General features: G+C 35.0%; 1 protein-coding gene across 1 annotated transcript; it reads left to right on the top strand.

The window, feature by feature from the left end:
* Positions 1 to 6058: 6058 nt before the first annotated feature.
* On the top strand, positions 6059 to 16777 carry LOC134848788 (glycine receptor subunit alphaZ1-like). Its single transcript, XM_063866299.1, has 10 exons — positions 6059 to 6286; positions 10540 to 10721; positions 10912 to 11038; positions 11212 to 11331; positions 11803 to 11923; positions 12647 to 12813; positions 13310 to 13396; positions 15438 to 15664; positions 15929 to 16078; positions 16451 to 16777. The coding sequence occupies exons 1-10, from the start codon at positions 6170 to 6172 to the stop codon at positions 16716 to 16718; spliced, it is 1566 nt and encodes a 521-aa protein (XP_063722369.1). The 5' UTR covers positions 6059 to 6169; the 3' UTR covers positions 16719 to 16777.
* Positions 16778 to 17086: the final 309 nt, after the last annotated feature.

Below are 17086 nucleotides of genomic sequence, written 5' to 3'. Positions count from 1 at the left end.
GTCTACGCCGTTTTCAATCATTCAAAGCGCACAGTCCGATGTAATGATTCACGTTTGAGCATTTCAGTTGTAAAAAAAATAGAAGGGAAATCATCACAACAAAAAATGTATATATTTAAAAGCTGCAGTTAGAAAACAGCGAGTTATTCCAACCAGATGCTATGTGTATTCTTCTTGAGGTCAATATAATTTTCCATAAAGAGGAACGAAAAAGAGTGCCAAAGATTCTTTATTCATAGACCAGTGTGTCCATGTAACAAAAACTACGAAGCAGGGATCATCAACATTATTATAAAAACCATTCATGTCCTCCCGATTTATTTTTTAATTAGCAGATTATCAGAAGCGGCGGATTCAAGAGAACGGGCGGACAACCTCGGACCCCTTGGGGGGTCTGTTCTGTTATACGGCCCAAAATTTATAGTTTTGCTATTCATAAAAGTAAGATCAAATGCTTGATTCTGATTAGAACAAAATAGAGGCTTATAGTTTCAAAATATATAAGCTCATTTGACGTTTTGGTAATTTCGACCATCATAACAGAAAAGCCAAAGCCCTCCCCCCCCCGGGATTTCATGACCCCTGACCAGCCCAAGCTGACTAAAAAAACTCAATGATCATAAAACTGCCCAAAAACGGAACTCGTACATTCAGTTTGATCGATATTGCAAAAGGTTGAAAAAAATCGAACATTTTAGAAAAGGTCTCTCGTTCGAGTAAACCTAGATCCCCTTGTTTATATATATATAGCATGTTAGATGTTAGTCTATGAATTATTTTATCTTGAGTCACGATATATTAACTTGCATGAAAAAATTAATTTCGTAATTTTTATAAGATGGCAGAAACTGATGTTTCTGCGAGAGCGAGATGAAGATCTTGGTCTTCCATGATGAGTAAAGCGAAATTTTCAAATAAATTTTGGAAGAATTCACAATCTTTTTATAGAAAAAAGAGTTTTAACCCTCTAAGAAAACACTTAAAAGGCCACATAATGCTTAAAATTTCCGAGCCGCAAGCAACGCGTCTCTGGAAACGAGCCAGAAACACCGTTTAAAGGCTCCGATGAGCCATATCAAATATTTGCAAATTTCTTTAAAAAATTTGAAGTGGGGCGTTTTTTCGAGGTTTTTTATTTTCTGAAATATTTTTTTGTAAATTTTCAAGTATGTTTTGGGCAACAAGAAAAATTGAAAATCAGTTTCAAAATCATGTATACAAAATGTAGATATGTCTTTTTCCGTCGAAAAAAATACAAATTGAGGTATCCCAGTTTTGATTATCCCAGTTTTAATTCTCTTAACTTTAGCAACACAATTGTCAAGTAACGAAACTCTTGTCATTTTTTTTTTAAATACCTGTCTGCCAGTTAAGTTTTCTATTTCTTTTTGCGTTGATTCAGGCGACCTATCGTTAAGGCTAGATTCGAGAGCACTTTTGAACGTTTCTGTAAAAAGTTGTCATTTCTTTCTCACTACTGTGTATGAAAGTATGAGTTTTGTTGGGTTTCTAGATTTCGCAAGTTCTATTTGTTCTGGGTTTTGTAGTCGTTCAGCGAGTCTGTTCTTGATTTTTAACTTTGTGATATCAAGTCAATCCGTTTATATCTGAGCTGTGCCAATTTTATTATTGACTATCAAGAGTAAGTTGTGAAGGTGTTTTTTTGCTGCATCTCGGTTTAGTTTTGGACTTTTGAAAGGTTTAGGAGTAATGTTATTAACTGAAAAGGTCCGTTGAAAAAGTTTTTAGTTTTTGTTTTTGTTTCTTTTTAAAACAACTTTGGTTGTTTGGCTTGTCCTTAAATCTCGTTACTACTTCCTACATTATTTATTTTTCACATTCGTAGCCGTTTAAAATTTTCTGATTCAACAACTGAAACCTTGGCAATCCGAAATCATCAGTATCAAAATTCATTGACGGTATAAATTTGTTGTAACTTTATCAATTGGAGATTAGTTTTACAACCTTATGGAGGCATAATCGAAAAAAGTTTTGACTTGCTTAAAACTAGGTTATCGTTGAGCGTAGCAGAAAAGTTTTTATAAAAAGTAGAAGCAAAAAATGTTCCAGTTAATTTGAAACTTCTTTATGTGTGAACTTATGATTGTTAGTGCTAACTAAGCCGGCAGAAATTGAGAAAAAAAAAGACAAAAAATTTTATACAAGTCCAAAATAACAGCATACCAGAAGAATGAGTATTCTAAAAAGATCTATTAGAGTACGACAAAACTTCAAAAGGAGGCCAAATTGTGCACTGAATAGGTGTGTTTGTGTCTCTGGAATCGAGAGACAAGTCGTAAAACGTGTTAAAATTTATTTCGTCAGAACAATCACAGAGCATGGAAGAATAAAAGAAGAACAAATAGAGCATCCTTGTTGCGAAATCCAGTTACAATTTACAAAATACCCATTTTGGTCTCCTGGAACGTTTTTCTTGGAAGGCTTCAAAAAATGTATCTGGAACATTTGTTGCTGCAAAAAACTTTTAGAAACAAAAACAAAACAAAACAAACGGGCAAGATTACGAATGAGAACGTTTTCTCCTTTTTATGCCCAGTTTTTCCTACTTCTATTCGACCCATGATTCAACTCTGTTGAACTCATGATTCAACCCTGCTCGATTCATGATTTGATTCTGTTCAACCATGAGTTGACCGTTTTCGACCCATGATTTGACCCTGCTCGACTCATGATTTGACCCTGATTGGCCCATAATTCGACCGTGCTACACTCATGAGTTGACTTTGTTGAACCACGAGTTGACCGTTTTGGACCCATAATTAGACCCTGCTTGACTCATGATTTGACCATGATTGGCCCATGATTCGACTTCGTTCGACGTTAGCCTTCGTTCGACTGTCTTAATTGAAATGGACATTGTTACACCGTTTTGGTCAAAACCTGGAAGTCCAAACACTTCAGCCTGGGCAGCCAAAAAAAATCAAAACTACATTATCTGTCACACTAAGACATAAACAGAAAATAGTCAAAAACTTGAGAAAGTTTTTTTGAACTAATTAGCCAAAAGTTGAATCCAGTTGACTGAAAAGATAAATTACAGGAAAAACTGAAAAAGGTGGTGTATCAAACAAATCTGTTACTGTTAGTGAAAATATTTTCAGAAGAAAAGACGTTTTTTTTCTGTCATACAGCCCAAAGTTATGAAAATGTAATACATGAGCTGATGTTTTCACTAAGAATCCAGATTTTCTTTCACCGGAAGTAATTTGAACCATTCAAAACAGTGCGCATTGATCCACTTTTCAAAATAAGAAAAACGTTACTTTTGGGCCTTAAAACAGAGAAGTCCCGAAATGGCTTTGTAACTAGTAACTAATTTGAGGCAATTAGGAGCAGTGGCGATCATTTTTAACACTTGCATTTTGTTTAGTGTTCACTCATAAATAGCATTACTTTAAAAATGTGAATCGCATCGAGGAAACACTTCTAAAGTTTTCAACGTGAACTGTCTTTGGAGAAATAAGGATTTAAAACTGTCTAGCACATTTTAGTTAAAATTTAAAAAAAGTGGACACCATTTTCTAGAAAAATATATCGATCATAATCATTTAATTATAACTAAGAGCTCCAAAGAAAAATATTATATCAATAAAGGACTTAGGGAAAGCGGGCCAAAATAAATTTTTTGTGTTCGTTAATGAAGCTATCAGTTCTTGATCCATGGACCCTAATCTCTGAGAAATACCGAAAAAAAAAGTTTTTTTTTTAAAAAATGAGCGATTTTGATTTCTATAGTTAGCTTAAGCCCCAAATAACAAAAAAGATTTCAATGGTCAAAGATATCCTATACGTTTTCCATTGGCGTGAACAGTATCGGATTTGTGGAAGGAGAGCTTGAGCATACATTGGTACCTATTGAGTACACATCGGTACTCCAATGAGTTGGAAGCAAGCGAGATTTTTACTTTGTTTTGAGATAGTGGTAGAATGTAAAACTTTAAAAGACTACATTTCAAATAGTGCTTTTATACAAAATCATAATGAATTTTGTAAAAAAAAACTAAAAAAATTAGAAAAAAATGGTTAAACAGATATTCTTTGACTAAGAAGGAACTATTGAAAAGAAGAAAGGACTATTGGAGAAGGAAAATTATTTATGTCAAAATTTTAACCCATTAGCTTAAACAATCTTTTGAACATTGAATTCATCTCGAGAAATTTTTTGTGAAGAGAGCTTTATAAAACATATAGATAATTGAACAAGGATAGCCGATTGCTGTGTAAGTAGCACAGAATGTTCCGACCATATTCTTGAAATGAAAACATGAAAAATTGAATGATGAAAAGATCTGAAGAAATTGTGAAATGTACGTGTATCTGTTAGTCACTGTACATTAAGCAAACAGAGCAGTGGTTTTTTCAAAAACTGACCATAAAAAAAGCAAAAATTAACAAAAAAAGTTAATACATTTTTCAATATGTTTTTCCAGAAACTTTTTGGCTTATTTTTGATAATAAGCCTGCACGCTTGCTTTAATTATGGAAATTAGAGTTAAATTCAAATGTTTTGAATCGGTTTTTCTCAACACTGGGACAATAATTGAAAAAGAATTGAGTCGTTCGAATCAAGATTGAAAGGGTTGATGCCATCTATTCCTATGATTATCTGCGGCAATTTTCTTGATTGAAAAACCAAATAAGCCTACTCGCTCACCGAACAAGCTTATTTGGTCAAAGTTAGACTGAAAATCAAAAATTTCTAACGGTTTTCCAAATGCTGAAAAAAATTTTCAAATAAAAAATTTTAATTATATTTTGAAACACATCTGAAGAGCTTTAATATGATACATCACTCAACCCAATTTGATGATTGTTTACCTAATTTTGCGTGGAAAACAAAAAACACCAAAACACGCCCTATACAAAATTTAGTAGTGGGAACAATTAGCAAAAAATTTCCCAAAGATGGATAAAATTGACTCCTCATTAGAAACAATGGCTGAATTGTGCCAAATTTCTCTATAAAAATTGTTCCCGACTTCGCTAGACCAAACCCAGATATCGATGCCGTCGAATAATGTGGGCATATTTGAATTTTAATAAAAAGCAAAATCTGATTATAGATTGGTGTGTTCGAACATAGGTTTAAGGTATATTTCAATCATGCTCGTGGTATGTTCCGACCATGCTCAAGGAATTTTTTGAGCTACTCGACCCCGATTGGCCATTTTTCGACGTTCAATTAATACAAATTTACAGATAAAAACATTACAGCGCAACTTTCTTGAGCATAAACTTTGTTTCTCATTATCTCAACATTAAAAAAACTCTTGGAAAACTAAAAATTTTCAGTTATGTTTGTATGAATTCAGGTATGTTTCCTCATTCCTCTTAATAATACATACTTCAAAACTCCGTGTATAAACTGGTCTTAATTGGGCACTGTTTTAATCATGCAAGGAATTGGACCCCTCAGCACCCAAAAATTCCACCTGATAGACCTCGTGAAAACATTTTTTTGGAATCAAATACGTTTTCAACATCCTCGAACTTATTTGGCGTCAACCAGTCGTAAGTCCGACAAAAAGACAAAAGAACTCGCTAGGCAGCTAACTGTAGGCATTTCCCACTCGCTAGCTGGCCTTTTTGCTGTCCTTCCAAGCAGGGGCGGCTTTAGAGAGAGGGGGGGTGGAGATAGTAGCGGATGCAGAAGTGCAGAAGAGTCTTTTTAGTGCTTTGGGAGAGCTCGGAAAATCAATTTGGTTCATCTATAAAAAAAGGATTGAGAAAATTTCCAAGATTAGTTTTTTGAATCAGGTCTGTAAATTAAAAGTTGTTTTCTTTATTGAAGACATTTTTATTATAACTAATGATAGAGTTCTGGTAGAGATTTTGATTTATAAAATTGGAACTATTTAAGAATCCGCTTTACCGCCCTTCTACGGCATAAATCCTAGATCCACCCATGGACTTAGCTCGATGCAAATTCATCTACCACAACAGAAAAATCATTTAATTCAGCTGTAAATTAGTCTGCAGTGATTGTAAACTGAAAAGGTGAGCATAGTTTTGGCAGGTAATTGGTAATAAAAACCATCGCAAATAAAAGCTGAACTGCCTTACTGGTAAAATTGATATTATGCTGAGCTAAACAGCCAAATATTATATCAATTTATTCTCGATTTGTTTGCTTTGCTTTATTTACAAAATGCAATTTTATTTTTTATGGGCGTTTTTTATTGGAAATGCTTGGTTGTGTTTCGGGCAAACGAGAAATGAGTCAACTGAGAAAGAGAAAAGCGAAGTGTCAGAGACTAATCGTCAGGTAAACAGAATCGGAGAAAATTTCATTTTTTAAATTTAATTAGACTAACCCCAATAATTGACTAATTTTAAAATTCCGTCCCCATTTCTGACACTAGTTCTATAGTGTTTGTACTGAACCTGAATCAAGTGTAATCCATCAATAATTAAGTCTTATCTAGTCTACATTTTTAAAAAGCACTTCAATTTGGGGTTCCATAAAAGCTCTCTGTGTCGAGAAATGTGGGTTGAGTATTTCTGTTTCTCGCAGACTGATTTTCAAGCTGAGCATTTTAAATCATTCACAATCAGTCAGTTTTTTCACCCACTCTGTTTAATTCTCTTCCTAAAACCCTTCATATTGCAACCATTTATCATTTATAAGCCATGTATAGTATGAGGCATAAAAGAAAGTGACGGAATATTTGTGCTCAAATGGTCATTTTAACCAGACAATTTTAACTTTTAATCGAGTCATTTTTGACAAAGTTTCTTATACTTTCTGAAAATATTCATGTACAAAGCTGAAAATTAAAGAAAAGTTTCACTTGCGAACTTTTTTCTGAAGTTATGGGTGATTTTATTTGCGAATACTTTGACAACTAATTCAAATACGCATTATTGATGCGCGATAAACTGGGCAATAGGCTGCGCGATAAACTTTTCCAAGTTGAAATCAGACAAACAATTTTCTCTAAATAAAACATTAAAAGACATAAAATATATCTTTTATACATTTCATAGAATGTGATGCAGAAAAAAATTACGAAATAAAATATTTTAAAAAGAAAAAACTTTCATTTTTTGAAAACATCAAAAAAAAAGTTTTGAAAGTATAAAAAAGCCGTTTGAAGACAGCAAGATTATACGGGGCTTCAACATGGTACGGGCAATCTTGGTGAATACTTTAATACAGAGTGAATCATCAAAAATATGGAAAGACGGTGAAAAATGAACGACTGTAGAACGACCACCCAGAGTTATCCATTGCTGAATCAGCAAAAACTCGAAGAAACACATCGATGACTCATCGATTTAAATTGGCCAATTCATTCATGATTTTTGATCATCTTGCATTACGAGGCCAAACTGTGCACTGGATAGGAGCACAATTTTGTGTCTGTATGTTCCTGGATTCCAGAGACAAGTCTTAGAATAGGTTCCAAAATGTAAATGGATTCCACAAACAAAATTATAGTGGATTCCGCATACATATACCTGTAACGTAAATTTTGTCGGCACATTTGTTTTGTTTCGGATTCCGCAACAACCAAAATATAGCTAGTTGTTCTGGATTCCGCAAACTGTAAGTGGATTCGATTTTTGTTCAATACTCAACTTGCATTTGAACAATTAAAAGCTGAGCTGAAATTCTTATCTCTAGCATTGCGGAATTTAAAAGCAAAACTTAACCATTGTCAGCGGAATCCACGAACAAGTCTTAAAACATTTGTTACCTAAATCGGTGGATGTCATCTTCTAGTATTTTGGAAACACAACACCAAACATTTTTATTATTTGGAGTCATTGAGTTGAGAGTGTATGGAACACACAGCATATCGACAAATTAGGTCAGTATTTGGGATTGCGTCAATCCCAAATACTGGTTTTGGAAGCATAACGCCGAACAAATGCAGTAATTGTAGTCATTGGGTTGAGAGTGTATGGAAGCAAAACACACAGCATATAATAATAATCATAATAATAACAAAGGATTTAGGAATATAATCCAAGGGTTCGCATAAAACCCAGTCATTGCATTGTTCAAAGTTTAGTTTTCAGTTATAAATGTAAATTTCCTCAGGTCTCTACAGTAGATGAAATCCCAAAAACTTGAGTAATGTTACATAAATATGGAATATATCCATTATTTGGAGTCATTAGGTTGAGAGTGATTAGAAACCCAACGCATAGAAAATCGTCAAATTAGTTCAGTATTTGGAATTCCATCGATCCCAAATACTGGTCAGTATTTGTGATTGATGGAATCCCAAAAACAGATAAAATGTGGAATAAATATGGAATATAACCATTATTTGGAGTCATTAGGTTGAGAGTGCTTAGAAACCCAACGCATTGCAAACCGTCGAATTATTTCAGTATTTGGGATTTCATCGATCCCAAATTTTGGTCAGTAATTGGGATTCCAGTAATCCCAAACACTGATCTATTCTAGTAAATTTCTATTCTAGTGACTTCAAATCATGTATTTAGAAGATATAACTTTAAAGGCTACTACACATATAAAAATATGAAAAGGGAATCCACAAACAAAAGGCGGATTCCACTTACTAATTGCGGATTCCACTTACAATTTGTGGATTCCACTTACAGTTGCGGATTTCGCAACAGCTCAATTTAATGATACAAATGTTTTATCATTTGTTTGTGGATTCCACAAACTGTTCTGGATTCCGCAAATACAGTTGCGGATTCCGCAAATTTGCCTATTTTTCGAGCGATTTTGAGCTATACAATGATTCAGGTATTTGTTTGTGGAATCCAAAACAGCATAGAAGGTCAAAGAAAAGTAGCAATGTTGCGGATTCCGCGACAAATCTGATTTTGGCCTGTTGCGAATTCCGCTTACAGTTTGGCCTCCTTATGTGATTTGATTAATTTACACTACTTTTCGAAGTATTTAGAACAGTGCAAAAATTAAAAGAACCCAACGTGAACGACTGTAAACGTAACGACTGTTTTGAGATCAAAACCACAATCTATCAATAGATTTTTAGTCACAAAGACGTCCTTTGTGACAACGTCGCTTAACCTTTTTCGAAAAACCTACAACGAGTACTGAATGCACGTGATAGTAGCTAAGTTATGTTTTACGACAATCTGTGCTCTAGTCAAAATTCATTGCTAACTTTCCTCGGATTCATCAAAGAAAATTGGGATCTACTGAACAATTTCCTCCCTTTCAAGAAAAGGGGGAGATTATCAATCAGATAACTTGCAGCGAATTTTCGACCAATAAAAATGCAGCAAAATTCGAATTTACACGCTTTATAGATGTCGTGAACTTGGGCTTCAAAGGGCGAGCCAGTGTGAATTTATTGTTTTTATTTACGGGGCGGAGATTCTTTAGTAGATACAATAGGGGGGGGGATTGTAAAGTCGGTAGATCCGAAAATTGTACAACTCAGCGTGGATTCGCAGAAGAAACATCGCTATCTCATTGCGGAGTAAAATTTATATTTAGGCTTTCTCTATGTATCGATCAATGTGCTACCAACGTCAATCTGTGGAAAATGATCATAAAATTGGGTTTTCAACTACTCAGCGATGATAACGTTTAAAAGTTCAAACCATAGAGGAAACTACATTGACCTACAGAAAACAAGTGAATTTTTTGTGCGTCTTTGTGAGAGTTTATAACCGCATTTAACGCTTTGAACTTAAGTATCATATATATGCAATTTGATTACCTCAAAAACTTAGTCATTTCAAAAAATTGTGAGAAGCACTTAAAAGAAAGGTAAGGCGTTTGCCTCAAATCGTTTATTAGATTCCGAGTCTTAACAAACATATTTTTCCCCAGAGTTGAGCCGACAGAAAAAAGATTTTGAAAATAAATTTTGAGTTGCAAACTCTAAAGTTACACTGAATATTAGTAAAACTTGCTACAAGCGCAAAAACATAGTCCTTGATTCGACATCAGTTGAGCCGACAGAAAAAAGATTTTGAAAATAAATTTTGAATTTCAAATTCTAAAATTACACTGAATATTAATACAAATTGCTAACAGCGCAAAAAAAAATCCGTGAGGCGGCAACTAAGCCTTCAAAACTTGAGAAGACACCATTCGATTTCATACATACTCAAAAAAAAAACAACCGGTCGTAACTCGAACCTCAGACCTTAGGGTGCAAAGGCCGCCAATTTACCTCTAGATCAAGTGGGAACGAACCTGTAACTTCGTAAGTTTTATAATTAAGCAAATGCAATTTCTAGCCGATTTGTAAGAAAAGTTGCTGTCGGGAAAAAATCTAGTTCACAATTACAAGACACTTGCTCTCGCAAGTCTTAACAAAAATGGTTACTTAAACAGCAACCAATTTACTCTTATTCTACTTCATTTCTTTTTAACAGATGCAAACTAAAAAATTTTTTTAAAACTTACCACAAATAATCAAAAATTATTGAAACAGTTTTGCTCAATCTGTAGAAAATTTTATGAATTTGCACAGCCTAGAAAACAGGAGAAAAAATCAGATGAAACAATTTGAATGACAATTACACCAACTTGTGAGCTCATATTAATCGATTTAGAAGAAGATGAGTGAGACGACCAAAGTGTTGATTGGCCTCCTCAAGGACTACGACAGCCGTCTGAGGCCTGGATTCGGAGGGGAGGCGGTGGGGGTGAATGTGACCATGAATGTGGACTCCCTTGGACCCATCAGTGAGACTGAAATGAGCTTCAGAGTCGACATCTCATTTAGACAGATGTGGTAGTAACCAACTTTTGTTTGAATTTTCGTATTTTCTCTAATGAGAATAATTTACAATTTTTGGGATTACATGAGAAAAAAGAACTTGATCAAGAAAAACCTCACATCTCCGTGTGAAGAACTCATTGTTCACGCCACTGATCCGCTTTATTTCTTTCCAATGATTGGTTTAAATTTCTTGCTTGGTAAGGTATGACGAGCGACTTCGCTTCATCACTGAAGATAACGTGGACATCACTCTGTCGCATGAGTTCCTGCAGAAGATCTGGGTACCAGACACTTACTTCCCAGAATCACTCTCTGCCTCCAAACAGCAGGTGTGAACAATATTCAGCCCACTTTCAGTCAAACGAGAACACGTCGATATACAGCAAATATGTAGTAATTCACGGAACACTTTTAGTTTGGTTTTCACAGAATACCCTGGCACTTTATATCAATAACCTAAACTTAAATCTTTTTTCTTAATAACTTTAAGAATTGGTGCTAGGTGATGGTTCCGAACATCCTGCTGCGTCTCTCCCACACCGGCCATGTACTGTACAGCAGCAGAGTGACTGTCATCACCAAGTGTCCCATGGAGCTGGAAATGTTCCCCCTCGACACACAGGTCAAAATCACCACCCCTAAACTGTCAAAATCACTATCTGCACATTGACAAAAGAGTTCCGCCATTTATTTAGAGAATCGAGTAACAAACTGCACGATTTTGTGACACGACTCCTTCGGCATCCATTGCGTTTCGTTTCTTTGAATTTTCTGATTTTGGGATTCAAGAACAAACACATCAAACCGTCGCTCTGTCTCCAGCTTTTTGAGAGATATAAGGTTTTTCTAAGAGAAAAATAGATAGAAGGAGAGATAAATTTTTTTCTACTAAATTGAAAGGCAGTGATACTGGAACAAGAAAAATATATATAACACGCTTTTTTGTGAAATTTGAGCAGAAATTTGTACAATCATTTAAAAAACGGTCGGAACATTCTGTGCTAATCATCAAGAAAGGGTCGGAACATTCTGTGCTACGTACACGACAAACCAGCAGTCATAAACAAACTTATCGATATCTTTTGTGGTTTAGGTGTGTAAGTTGAATGTGGAGGCGTTTGGGTACACGTACAGTGATCTGCGGCTGAACTGGAAGGACAATGACTCAGTCAGTTTCTCCTGTCCCAGAAATCTTCCACAGTTTAGATTCATCAGTGAGAAGAATAGAATTCATTTAAAAAAGTAGAATGAAACACCGCAAGTGTTTTAACGGGGTTGCTTTCATCAGATTCGCAAAAAGCATTTGATTTGATGCGGTTGTTACCAGCCACTTCTTCGACTAAGACACAAAATTTCCTGAGGCGAGACCCTTTTTCCCCAGAATCGATAATATAAGTCAACATAAACTTAACTCACTAAAAGTAATCAACATATCTTGGAGCCATTAATTTGACCTTTTCTCACTCAGTTGTGAAGTCACAGAGATCTTCTCTAGCTTATTTTGTGGAAGCTATATATCAAAAATCCAAGTGAAAACAAACAGGGAAAACAAACAGGGTTCCTATGATTATCTATGACTTGGCCAAGTGGGCCTCAGATCTCAAGACATTTGAATTTATTATCAATCAAGCTATCAAATAAATTTGTTTAAAAAGTTGTTAACCCGAAAAAAGTCCATATTATAATTTGATGACGCTGAAAAATCGCAAGCCTAAATATGGATTTACAATACCCGCTGCCCAGCATTACGGGGAATAAATACCTTTTTAAGGATTCCACAAATGTTGATACTAGAAACTATTGTATTGTTTATTCCAAATCACGCCAAAACATCATTTTTAAACTCCATTATTGTTTTTGAGAATTTAAATTTGGGAAACAAACGTTTTTTGAACAGATAAAAGATCTGGTGAAAACGAGCCAATTTTGGTTTTCAGACCACAAGACAGCGAAATACGACCTCATCTTTCCCACTGGCAGATTCAGTGGCCTTGAACTCTACTTCTACCTGGAGAGGACACTGCTCTATTACGTGTTGCAGACATATGCTCCCGCCATACTCATTGTGGGACTGTCTTGGGTGGGGTTCTGGGTGGACCCAAAGGTACCTTACACCCAAGTTACCTTCGTTATCCCCCTTCCCCTATAAGACCTGTCAAACTACACCCAAAAACGCCTATCTATTTTCAGTTTAGAAGTCTTTTTTTGGTTTTATTATTAGATAATAGTAGACATTGAAAAACTATCAATTGCGGCACCACAAACTTGAGTTAACTCTTTATATTTCCGCGAATTGTTGTCTTTGAATCAGTAGCGAGCCAAGGTGGCGGCGGGCGTGGGGGGGGGGATGAAAACTCCTGACTTAACTCTGGTTGCTAAATTTTTCCAAAGGGTCCTCCTTTGGTATAACTTTACGACATACATTTTTGGCTGTTGTTTGAAAAGCGCCTTTTTGGCCTGTTTTTTGAAAAATTTGCCTGCGGCGCAGAACATTGCGCAGGATAATTCGGAAAATCTAATTTACCCACCTAAAAAAGTCCGCAAAACTTCAAAAAAACTTCTGCGCACGCCACTGCTTTGTAAATATACTTTTTGTGTAGTGTATTCCTGCGCGTGCTTCTCTCTCCATCACCACTGTATTGACCATCATCACCCTCATGGGCACTGTGAACAGTCGACTGCCCAAGGTCAAGTACACTTTACAAATCAAATTAGCTTTCTTTCAACGTTTCTTCCCACTCCACCTTAGTTTTTGTTTGAAACATGCTATAATACGATTGATTTTTTCAAAAAGTTTGAAGATTGAATGCATGAAGTATCGGCGTAAAGGTCTCGCAAGGAAACCCTAAAACATTTTTGTTGGCTTGATGGTATGGGTTGCCGTGTATGAAGAAGATTAAACTCAAATTTTTCAAACAAATCTTTACGATATTAAAATACAATTAGAATACAACAATAAGAACACAGAGGCTAAGCGGAACAATGCAATACTTGTGATGCAACGCACGCATATGATTGCAAGCTTATGAATTGAAAATCAGACCGAAATCAGCAGTCAATGAAAAAACTTTAAAAAATATACAGCCACAAAAATCTCATACATCTTTCTCGATTGATGTTCAAACTTTGGGTAGACAACCATTCAGATGAACACAAAGAAAATTCATCAAAGAAATTTTTGAGCTATCATTTTTTGCTATGTTTAGTTAATCAAATATTACTCTAAACCTAATTTTTAATTTACTGAAAAAAAAAACAAATCACCTTAGCCTCTTATGTAGCCCAACAAAATTAAAGAAGGGTGTAATCTCCAAAAATGGGCGCAAAAGGTTTTAAAAAAGTTTTATCTAACAACATTGGTGTTTGATATGGTAACAATGATTATTTTGGCTATCAAACGAAATTAAATATGTTTATACAAAGCTGAAAAAATTAAACCCTTCTTAAATTTTGTTTGGCTTTATAAGAGGCTTACAGTGATACAACTTTGTCAGTAATTGAACAATTAGGTTTGGAGTAATTTTTGATAGACATAACAAAGCCAAAAACGGTCGAACTTTGCAAAACAAATTGCCCTGTAATATTTCTGTAACAGTTTCAAGCAAGATTGATTGTGTTCATTTTTTGTCTAAAATCAACCCAATTTGAGAAAAGCGCGTTTTAAATTTCAAGTTTTACTCTTTTTTTCCGGATAATTTAATTCAGCACTGTATATTATATGGTGATCGATACAAAATCTGGGCAAACGGGCAACTAACAACGTATATAAAAATTGGACAACTAGCAACAACAACAACAACAACAACGTGTTCTAATTAACCATTCAAACTTTTTTGTATCCATAGTCTACTATAAATTGATCGTGATTCTAATTGCATTTTGATTACGCATTTGCTGCGAAAATTTAGCATTTCTACCAATTCTTGAATTTTCTTCTAGTTTAAGGGTGTTTGTAATTTCTGTATTGCGTTGATCAGTGATTGTTTATGTAATCGTTTGCAATCGTTTGTCAATAACATTAACATTTTGTTTGAACGGTGAAATAATCCGGAGGCTGCTTTCATAGTTTCATGTCTGTGAATTTGATGAATTTTCTCTTATTCAGAAAAAAACATGTGCTCTGTCTTCTGCCTGAAGAGAAAAATCGTCGATATATGTATGATATAACGTTTTTACTGCATATTAGTAGTCAATAAATTTGGCTCAATAAGGCTGAAAAAATTGCGGGTCTCGTAGAGACTCCATAAAATAGTCTGTCAATTTCGTATTAAAGAATTCCCATTAAAAATTGTGTTAAGCGAATGGATTGTTCGTCAAGTGACATTGAGTTGGATGCACTTTTCATGTCTGCAGACGTTAAAATACGTAAGAAATCATAAGAGTTCGTAAGATTACAAGACAAACAGAACGGTTACAATTATAAGAAAAAATTGTTTCAATCAAAAGAAAAATCCATACAATTAAAATTTAGCCGGCAAAAGTTAAACGGATAAACGCAAGTCCGATCAAAGTAAATCGAACCGAAAAAAAAATCCGGCCGCGGTTCTTGCATCAGATCTGAGGATCTCAAAGCAAGCGCGCTACTACAAGACCACGTGAGAATGGACCTCGAAGGTGTTTTTGGAGTGGATTTAAAACGAATAAAGGTTGATCGGTGAAAATCTACTTACGATCGCAAATCACTTGCTCTCGCAAAAAAATATTATAGCCGTTTTACATTCTGTTTAGGTGAGCAAAGTGAAGGCGCTGGATGTGTACTTCGGCCTCTGTTTCATCTATGTCTTCGGGGCACTGATCGAGTTCGCATGTGTGTGCTACCTGGACAAACACTTCAAAACCAAAATTAGCCAGAAGGCAGCACAGGAGAAGGAGAAGAGTATGGCTGATGAGAAGGCGAGCCAGAACAGACATCTCATTCGCACCATCGACAGTTTCGGAACTCCCAGAGATCCTAGGTACTGTAAAAAAAAACCAGTAAACTCCTTTTTTATGCTAAAATGTTCGACTTCAGGCTATTTATCAAGAATTACTTTAAACAGCAAGCATATCCCAACAGTAAAAATCAGATAACTCCCAAAATGCCATAAATTTGGCGAAAAATGAGAGGGGATTTTGCGTCAAACTTCATCTATTGAAAGGACATTAGATACTAGTTAAAAATAACTTAAATATACAATAATCGATTATTCCAATAGAATTATACAAAGCAATGATGTCAGCCTTTATAAGAAACATCTAGTTTACAAAAAACCCAAACTGAACAGCAAACAAGATAAGGAGAAGGAGAAGAGTATGGCTGATGAGAAGGCGAGCCAGAACAGACATCTCATTCGCACCATCGACAGTTTCGGAACTCCCAGAGATCCTAGGTACTGTAAAAAAAAACCAGTAAACTCCTTTTTTATGCTAAAATGTTCGACTTCAGGCTATTTATCAAGAATTACTTTAAACAGCAAGCATATCCCAACAGTAAAAATCAGATAACTCCCAAAATGCCATAAATTTGGCGAAAAATGAGAGGGGATTTTGCGTCAAACTTCATCTATTGAAAGGACATTAGATACTAGTTAAAAATAACTTAAATATACAATAATCGATTATTCCAATAGAATTATACAAAGCAATGATGTCAGCCTTTATAAGAAACATCTAGTTTACAAAAAACCCAAACTGAACAGCAAACAAGATAAGATGCCATTCAACCTTTACATTTCATTTAGTCGTTTTGTATACCCATTCAGATACGGCTTCGATGATCCGGAAAGTCGACAGTCATTTATCCAGACAAATCCCGAGAACCCACCTAAGCCGAAACGGACGCTGACCAGATCCATTTCGAGACAACTGGACAACAACAGAGTAGCCGCTTTCTTCAGAGGGGAACACAACGTGAACATTCTCCACGTGGACAATTATTCACGTGTTCTGTTTCCAGCTACTTTCATGATATTTAACATATTTTATTGGGGCTACTATCTCAAAAACAGTGCAAAATCGGCCCCAACTTAAATACTCATAATACATTTTTAAAAATTCAATACGACTCATCATAACAAACTTAATTGAAATATAGATTAAAGAACTTTTAAAAGAATTTTTCATGCGCTTTGCTTATTATAGAGGTTGGTAACAAGATCTTCAATTCAATTCAAAAACAAAATCTCACCTTGCGTATTCATCATTCATCAATTCAATTTCTGATTTTTCAATTAATATTATGAGTAATAGTTTTAAACGGCAAGTTCAGACAATTTCGCTACGCAGAACGTATACAGCACAAGGTCATATGTGGTTAAAAAACTAAAAAGGAAGACTTCAAAAAATCTCGTTGAATTTAAGAGGGAGAAAATAGCATTTTAGCGGTCGCGCTTCCATAC

Source organism: Symsagittifera roscoffensis, chromosome 6 (genome assembly GCF_963678635.1).
Source record: "Symsagittifera roscoffensis chromosome 6, txSymRosc1.1, whole genome shotgun sequence".
Taxonomy (NCBI): domain Eukaryota; kingdom Metazoa; phylum Xenacoelomorpha; order Acoela; family Convolutidae; genus Symsagittifera; species Symsagittifera roscoffensis.
Note: the sequence above shows the minus strand (reverse complement) of the source record. Positions and strands in the feature narration are given on the sequence as shown.

Coding starts and splice junctions, on each gene's coding strand:
- LOC134848788 (XM_063866299.1), top strand. CDS start 6,170: ATGCAATTTTATTTTTTATGGGCGTTTTTTATTGGAAATGCTTGGTTG. Junction 6,287..10,539: donor TGTCAGAGACTAATCGTCAG/GTAAACAGAATC, acceptor TAATCGATTTAG/AAGAAGATGAGTGAGACGAC. Junction 11,332..11,802: donor TGTTCCCCCTCGACACACAG/GTCAAAATCACC, acceptor TTTGTGGTTTAG/GTGTGTAAGTTGAATGTGGA.